This window comes from Leiobunum rupestre, chromosome 6 (assembly GCF_980474605.1).
Source record: "Leiobunum rupestre chromosome 6, qqLeiRupe1.1.hap1, whole genome shotgun sequence".
NCBI lineage: Eukaryota > Metazoa > Arthropoda > Arachnida > Opiliones > Sclerosomatidae > Leiobunum > Leiobunum rupestre.
The window spans coordinates 57,865,209-57,874,572 of record NC_143389.1 but is presented as its reverse complement, the minus strand read 5'-3'; the positions used below and the strand labels follow the sequence as shown (position 1 = coordinate 57,874,572).

Here is a 9,364-nt window from a genome sequence, read left to right as displayed (position 1 = left end):
ATAAATTTCCATGTTTGAATACGAGTATTAAGGAAACATTAATATTTCTAACGACTGCAACATCTCACATAAATTTAATTTAAGGAGCCATAAGGTTCAAAACAACGTGATTGGCGAAATTTCACGTATTAGCGGAATAGTTCAGTAAACACAATTTAAAGCCAACTGATATTTAATAATATATTGACTTTATGGACGAAATATTTTAAGCTTTCATTAACGAGACGGAAGCCATTCAAACTACTGCCAAAGTTTAACCGGGTTTAAAACCCCTTCTAAAGCGTTAGCACGCTTCCCTTCCCCTGAACGAGGAAAAATCGAAGAGCGCAGGCGCGGAGCTTCGCCTCAGTAGTAACCTTGGTAACGTTAACGTCATGTTTTTTCGTCGTGACGTCACTGGGCACCAGGGATTTTGGCTCCCTCTCTACCGCTTTATCGTCGGCGGCGCGCTGCTCAGCCAAGCTTGGCAGCTTCAAGTTGAGTAGCTGTAGAGTAGGTTATCCGAGAATACCGTTCCCCGCGTTCGCTCGTTCGAAATATTTGGCACCGAGCTTAAAAGGAGTTCTCGTAGGGCCGATATTTTACATTTATACCCATTTTAAAGAATTTAGCATAAATATTTTATCGGACGACGGAATTAGGAGAAATAATTTGAAAACTGCCAAGGAGAGAAGACCGAAATCGTCGCTGCGTAGATGCCTCCTCCGCCGGGAAATTTCTACCTCTCTCTAGTCAATACTTTCGGCACGGCGCGCGGTGTTTGAGCCGCTTAAAAGCCAGTCAGCGGCCGACGACGCGCGTTAACCCTTGTTGGCTAGGATTAATTCCCCGTGTATTTACAACCAAGCTCGGCGCCAGGGAATTAAATATACTAGTATAAATCGGAAGGAAAAACGATATTTTTCTACGTCAACTGCCGAAGGGATTACTATCATAACCATCAGTGTTTTTGTGCGCGCTTTTTTATATTTTGGTGCGCTCACGTCGTAACTTCGATAATATTATTCGATCACGCTAATTTATTAACAAATTGAATCATGTGCCAGGAAATCGACTAGGTTATACTTTCAAGCCTCAGGCCCGAGGAAAAAGCCTGAGGTTTTTTTATCTCTTCAATTTTATTTCGTCGAAAACATTTGGAGCCAAGAAGCGCGGTCAACTTCGCCAATCAAGAAAAAGCGGAAAATTTTTAAACGAGTCTAAAAGAAAATTAGTTCATAGTGCCTCTCCCGGATTTTCGCGAGACGATTACGTTATTGTTAATTATCTAATAGAATATATATTATAAATATTATTACAAATTGGCCTTAAGAGTAGGAAAAAAATGTTCTCGTATTTTTACAAGCGCGGAGGTGTCAACCGCTTTAACGAACTTTCGTCAAATTGAAAATAAGAAACTTAATTTAAATTTCAAAACAAAAATCAAAAACGGAATATCTGTCTCGAGCCATGGATAATTTGGAATCTTTGGATGTGGAGACGAACTTCGAGCCGCAGACACGTGCTCGATCTAACACTTGGCCCCTGCCTCGTCCCGAATATTACGTCGATAAGGATGAGGAGAAGGTCGCCGTGCCTGCCACCATCCAGGAGCAAGAAAGCGGAGGAGGGGCTTCAGCAGCGCTCCCGGGCGGCGTCGCCGACGGAGTTGGCCAACCGCCCAAAAAGAACTCGTCTCGGCGGAACGCGTGGGGGAATAAATCGTACGCCGATCTAATCACTCAGGCCATTCAAAGCTCTCCCGAAAAGAGGCTGACCTTGTCTCAAATTTACGACTGGATGGTTCAAAATGTCGCCTACTTCAAAGACAAGGGTGACAGTAACAGTTCCGCAGGCTGGAAGGTAGGAATTATTACAATCTAATATCCGTCTTGATCACGTTTATTTACATTTTACACGAACGACTATTTTTCCCCCATCCCGCGTTTGGTCTAAAATTGACCTACTATCTGGTACATTACGGAGGTGCATCGGAAGGGGTAAAGGGGACTTTATACCAGAAGTATATTAGAGAAGTAGGCATCGAATGCTATTCGCTTGAAATACGTACCCTTACAGGCCTACACCGCATTTTCCAAAATTCGTTTCGAGGGAAAATAAATCGTGCAGAGTGTAATTCGTTATTATAGTTTGAATTTCTAAAACTGTAACGTATATTCAGTAAATATCGAGACTGACCCATGTCGGGAAATTTTAAGAATTTCAGGAATTTTTATATCGAAATTTCTTAAGGTAATTATTATGAATAATCTTAAATGTTCTGGTATTTTTTAAATATTGTAATTGGAACATTGCAATACTAAGTTGTATTCATTCAACAGCCTCGAGCCTGCGAAGGTTCACGTTTCATTTTAATGGCCTAGACGAATACTTCTCTCGTATATTATACACTTCTGATAGTGCATTTTCTTTCGCGATAAATTAAAGTTTGGGTTACAACACATCCATAAAATATTCCGAGTCATTTCTTATCCAGTCCGAAAAAAAGGTTCCATACGAAGGGTATCCAGTATTTTAAAAGATGCCCTCGTATTTCACCCTCTCGCCCGCAGATAAAAAGGATATGGGGGAAATCTACCTTTTATGCCGACGGACAAAAAGAGAGGGAAACAAGTTGGTTAAGGGACAAATTTAGTCCGGCGCTTAACATCTACATATCAAAGGCCATCCCAGGAATGGAAAGTGGGACTGTATTGACCGCGACACCCGGGCTGATGTTGTAATTTCCGGAAAAGGAAATCGAAAGAACAGGAAATAAGCGTGTCAACACACCCCCTTCTCCTTCGGGGTTTAGAGGCATATAATTTACACTAGTAAGAGCTATAGTTTCCATTCCGGGGTGTATATTCTTTGGTGAAACGAATATTTGGCGAGAAAAGTGCAGTAAAAATATTAAAATACTAATTAAATTCTCAATACTAAGTTATTTCTCGATACTAAGTTATTTCTCGATACTAAGTTATTTCTCGATACTAAGTTATTTCTCGATACTAAGTTATTTCTCGATACTAAGTTATTTCTCGATACTAAGTTATTTCTCGATACTAAGTTATTTCTCGATACTAAGTTATTTCTCGATACTAAGTTATTTCTCGATACTAAGTTATTTCTCGATACTAAGTTATTTCTCGATACTAAGTTATTTCTCGATACTAAGTTATTTCTCGATACTAAGTTATTTCTCGATACTCATTTAATTCTCGATACTCATTTAATTCTCGATACTCATTTAATTCTCGATACTCATTTAATTCTCGATACTCATTTAATTCTCGATACTCATTTAATTCTCGATACTCATTTAATTCTCGATACTCATTTAATTTTCAATACTAATTTTTAATACCAATTTAATTTTCAATACTAATTTTTAATACCAATTTAATTTTCAATACTAATTTTTAATACCAATTTAATTTTCAATACCAATTTCTTTATACCAATTTAATTATCAATACCAATTTCTCAATAGAAATTTGATTCTCAAGATAAATATCAATACTAATTACTCAATACAAATTTAATTCTCAAGATAAATATCAATACTAATTTCTCAATACTAATTTAATTCTCCAAATAAATATCAATACTAATTTCTCAATACAAATTTAATTCTCCAGATAAATATTATTATTAATATTAATTTAATTATAAAATGACGCTTTTAAGTTAAACCTGCAGCCCCACTAAACAGATATTTCTGGAACAGACAGCGACGTAGCTCTCTGAACACTTTTATCGGATTATAACTCCTCGCCATCTATAAGGCGGCGAACTAAAAAAAGAAGGCAGGCCGGTGGGGTGGGCCGTAGAAATGAGTCCCGCGAGAGTAAGCCATTTAAAAAGAGCAGATTTTTTAAAAAAGCGAAGCAAAAAGTGGTTAGGTGGGTAGCAAGGTAGGCGAACCTCGGTCCGTGGAGAACGGATTTTACCGATGCAAAAAGATAGAAAAAAAATGTCCGCTCTAAAAAAGGGGGTATAAGTTTCCGTCTCGGCCACCACTTGAGAGCCATCGAGACACGTCGGGGGAGAGGCAAGCCAGGAGGAAACGTTTTGGTAATGAGAGCGATGGAGCAAGGCTAAAAGGCAGGTTTCCAGGAGGGGGGACGCGATGCCATTCCAAAAGGGGTTACAATGGCGCCGAAACACTGTCTCCCTCCGCCGTCGACACGAGGGGGCGGCGGCAATTTTATAGATTCCTTTTAGTACTAAAGCTAATTGAAAGTTCTTGTAGTTTCATTGTAAGAGCGTGTTGATGACGCCTTGTGTTAAATTATTTCGCGTTCGACCGCCGCCGTTCTCTCCATTATGTAACGACCTCTATTTATAAATAACGTGCAATATAGTGCCATCTACATTTACAAAATCGAACTAGTGGCTCTTTCAGTACTGGAGACGAATTTTACCCACACACCTGTCGAAATTGTTTTATACCGACGTGATACAATTGTTATCGAACTCGCGTTAATTCTAGAAGAACGGGGGAATTGTAAATCCGGCGTATAAAATTCACCGTATCTAGACTACGGTATGTTGAAAAATATCGAGATATTATTATATTTAAAATTTAATTTATTAAAAGGTTACAAAGTTGTACGTGATGATACGTCTTAATTTTGGTTTTGTAATTAATGATTGTTACCCCCGTTGCTGGTGTTTGAAATCAAATGATGTTTTAAAAAAAAATATTTTATATCCAATTTAATTAATTAAAATCCAATTCAATTAATTAAAATCCAATTTAATTAATTAAAATCCAATTTAATTAATTAAAATCCAATTTAATTAATTAAAATCCAATTTGATTAATTAAAATCCAATTTGATTAATTAAAATCCAATTTGATTAATTAAAATCCAATTTGATTAATTAAAATCCAATTTGATTAAAATTGAATTAATTAATTTAAGGGCCAATTCATGAGTAAACTAAACTACAAGTAGTAAATAATTTTAGTTAAAATTTTAATTATAAATAACCGCTGGACGCAAATAATTAATCAACCTTATTAGAAAAAAATAAATAAAAAGATGTTTTAAAATCAAAAAGCCGATTTAAGTAAAATAAATCTATTTTATCGAATTTATAAAACAAATCCATCACCCCACTTCAAGGTCATTCAAAACCTTAAATTGTTGGCATTCGGTTCTAAAACTCAAAATTATCAAACAGGAAGTCGGGAAATTCAAGATTAAAAAAAATCAATACGACCAGCCTTATTAATCTTTAATTTATTGGTTTCCTGTTGGACAATTTAGAGCGGATGAAATCCAATGACACTTAGAAAGTAAGAATTGAGTCTTTACGGTTCTCGAGAAAATGCTTTCCCTCTATAATTATCAATTAATCAGCAAAATATAAGTTATCTTCCGGCCAGCGCTCGGTACCGATAAAAATATTTTGAAATCTTACTGTATGGAAAGTTATAAAAATTTTATTTATTAAATTGCCTTTACAGTATCTAATAGGCTTATATCAACTATGTCAATTGAACTCAAGATATAAAAGGTTTTAGAGTTTTAAAAGGATCAGTTAAATTAAATTAAATATTAGTATTTCTATCGTCCAAAAATGTACGCTTTTGACATTTTTGGCGACGCTCTGTGGTTGTCGTGGCCTTAAATTTAATTTAAGTTGGATTAATATATACCCACCAAACAATTATATTAATTTGAATGTTTCATAAATTTAAATGAAATACGACCAAAAAAATGTCCATGTTATATTTGGTCATTCGCGATGTAATTCAAAGTCGACATTTGAATCGGAAAATAAATCGAAAAGCGTGTTATATGCCCAAGGTAAACCTCCTATTGTCTGATCCGATTTTTTTAGAAGTGTAGAAGTGAAACACACGGGACTGGCGGTTTTGAAAATTATAAATCGATAAAATAGGTGCAGCACCAAGGTTCTTTAACCGCGATATTAAAAAGAAATATCTCTTGAGAGTCCGGCCGCTCCGCTGATTTTTCTCTGTCCCCATTTCTGCATTTTTGTCGCCTTCGTTGCCACTTTTTCCGAATGTGATGGGCATTTTCTTTAAATTCCTTCTCAGCTCGAAACCTAACTTATTCGCTACTCACGCTCTTATCAATAGCAGTAGGGAAAAGGGTTGTCTGATTTTAGTCAAATAATTTTTTTAAAATTCATTGAATTAAATAATTTAGTAGATTTCTATGTATTTATACAAATGCGCAATGAAAACTACTTAAGTGCAAAATAATTATCAATAAATTTAACAAGGAAAAAAAAATGGGCATACAATCAAGTAAAATAAACAACATCCATAAAAATTCGTTATTAATCATATAAATGGATTTTTCTATTAGTTTAAAAACATAAACAAACCTACTTCAGATAGCGTCTCACTCTCAAACCCACTCAGAACAAACGTGTTTACTGATCTCTTGTCTCACTCCATTTTCGAAAGAAAGTGTATGCTTTCTCGTATCATTTTGGCTCTTCTCAGAGTTTGAGAGTGGAAAACACGCTCTTCTCTTGCACAATATATACACTAATGTATTACTAACAAGTGATTTTCACCGATTTGGTTTAAATTTGGGGGATAAGTAGACCTTTATGTAACTTGAAATTTCCCAAAAGGAAAAGTTTCGACGAGCTTTAGTTTTGCCATGGCAACCAAAAATGTTTTGGATTACTTAAAATCTACTTTTCCCTATTTTGAGAAATCGCTGATTTTTAGGGTACCCCCTATGAAAACTTTTATAAATATTAAAAAGATAAATTATGTTTAAAAAATGTACAATCGGAAAAATTCAGCTTAATTTGGATTAAAATTTTGTCAATTTATTTGCATTTACCTAATTTTCACATTTTACTAATATTTACCGAAATGTACAATTGTACATGCATATTATGTAACCCAAATTTATTTGAATTTACCCAATTTGCTTAGTTTAGATTATATATTATATTATATTATATTATATTCCGCATTTTTTATTTGAAATAAAAAGTATTTAAAATTTCAATATTTCTAATTCATTTCTCAATTTTTTTTAATAAGGGTAGTTTAAACCAGTCTGGCTGGTTCTTAGTAGAGACGCGGCTCAAACCAGAGATGAGTCGGGCTGGCTAGTTTTAAAGCCCGACCCGCTAAAGTTATAACCCGAAACGATCCGGCCCGCCAAAATTGAAACCCCACCCGGCCCGGCCCGAGAAAAGTTTAAAATTTTAAACCCGACCCGAACAGGCCCGATAAAATTGAAACCCGGCCCAACCCGAAAAACTGGCACTTTTTATGTTAATAGTATACGCTTGTACTAAATGCTAGAGCGGCCTCTCAGATTCAAATTTTGTCAGTAGATGGCGCTCGGAGGGCTCTCTTTGAGAAACGGTTTAAAATTAGTGAACGTGCCAAGAGGATGATTAACACGTGATAATGATTCACTTTCTGTACGTAGAGATTTGCTGTTGAGAATAAAACAAACTTGAAGGCCCGATCACTAATTTATAAAAAACCCGACCCGACCTGGTCAGTTTCATGTAAACATCCCGACTCGACCCGACCTGTTTAAAAAAAAAGCCGGACCCGGCCCGGCTCAAAAAAAATTATAAAATTAATAATAATAATAATAATAATAATAATCAGCTAGGCTAATACCCAAGGCACCACCTTCGGCCTAAGTCATCAAGCGACTTTTAAAGCCATTAATTCAGGTGGCCGGGTTACAATGCGTACAGTGGCGGCTTAAGAAGGCTGGGTTCCCGGGGCGGCGGCCGTGTTTTGTGACACCCCCCAGGACCGTGAAGAAGTTTTCGCGGGTCCGTCTTCTTCAAGTTTAATCGTTCTGATTTGCACCGCCCCCCCCCCTCGAGCTTCTCCGATGGCACCCCCTGCTGCCCCGGTACCCGGGGCGGACCGGCCCCCATCCTTAGGCCGCCCCTGAATGCGTAGGAGGGTGGTGACAAGCCCTTCATGCCACGCGAGCCAACAGCTCCCTACACCAACTATTACCGTTAACCCGACCCGCCAAAAACTTCGATATCGAAAACCCGACCCACCTCGAGGCGGTCTCGGGTCGGGTCGGGTAATCCCGCCTTTAGCGGGCCCAAGCCTCATCTATAGCCACGGCGACACTAGAGCTTAAAACCGAGTTTAGGTCGGTTTGATTGCCAGTTTTGACCGCCGACGATAATTCTTAGTTCACACGTGCGAAATCGCTTCACCCCGGTTCGCTTATAGCCAAGACTTAACGCCATTTCAAATGATGACCAGAATTTGGAAAATACTAAAATATATCCCAAAACAATTAGTTAATCACGTTTACTATACATACAGTAGGCCTAATATTATTCGACATAATTTAGAATTTTATCCCATTATTTTTGAAAAAACGAGCTACTTTACTTCCCCGCCTTGTCGTTTTGAAAGCGATTTTTAAGCGAACCGACTTGGACGAGTTGCTTCCCGAACCAACACGAAGTGATTTATCACATTGGTTTTAAAAAACTAGTTATGTAATATGAAGCGATTTTAGGGGTAAGTGTGAACCTGGCTTCTAAAATCTTGATCGCTCACTCCGACTCGAAACGCTCCGAGCCGCTCTAAATTGAGGGGAGAGTGCCCATCCCCGCGCATAAGTAGCATCACGATATCGGCGGTGCCCGTGGCCAACAAACGCGTTGCTTGGAAACTTTTCCGTTTCCCAACACCTATTATTCAATTTCACTCTTAATAAATCTATATTTATATTAGATTCGCTGGTACGGTTTCCGCGCACATTGTCCATTCCCACAATTATTGGGAAGAAATACTTTTGCATAATTCAAGAATGATGAATTTTTAAGGTCCTTTTTTTCCGGTTTCTATTTTTCCGTCTGTACATTGCTTTCCTTTTAAAAATATCGCAAATATATTTATTACCATTTTCTTACGAATAACGAGGCAGCGTTTACCCCTTTCCCTCTTAAGTTTAAAAAAAAAACATAACATTTCCCCGTTTAAAACGCGATTCGAAAACGTTTCCTATTTTTTCGTTTATATAAATTGGATATTAATTTCCCTAAATTTTTCTCTCCCGTATTCAAAAGTTTTAAATAAAGTGATGAATTGATCTGTTCAAGCATGGAGCTTTTTCAGACTCGGAGCGCAAAAAGATGACCCCGTTGATAGTCGTCATTCGTGACTAGGCTTTGGCCGGATTATTTCCCTCTATTATTCAAAATAACGAAAACAGATTTGAAAATAGAAGTTCCACTAGTTTTTAAACGAATATAATTTAATTAATTGAACTTTTTCCTAATTTTTTTTCACGATATATTTGCACCAATACATAAGCCTCTGTCAAATAACAACACGAGCTACGATTGACATGACGTAGGTTCCGGGATGCGCGAATAC

At 37.0% G+C, this 9,364-nt stretch overlaps 1 protein-coding gene across 1 annotated transcript in view; it reads left to right on the top strand.

Annotated features, from left to right (window-relative positions):
• The first annotated feature begins 481 nt into the window (after positions 1 to 481).
• foxo (forkhead box, sub-group O) overlaps positions 482 to 9,364 on the top strand; it is a 64,214-nt gene continuing 55,331 nt past the window's right edge. The window contains exon 1 of the mRNA XM_090180213.1: positions 482 to 1,842. Coding sequence (XP_090036339.1) covers positions 1,450 to 1,842 — 393 coding nt within the window. The 5' untranslated portion in view covers positions 482 to 1,449. The remainder of the gene's footprint in view (positions 1,843 to 9,364) is intronic.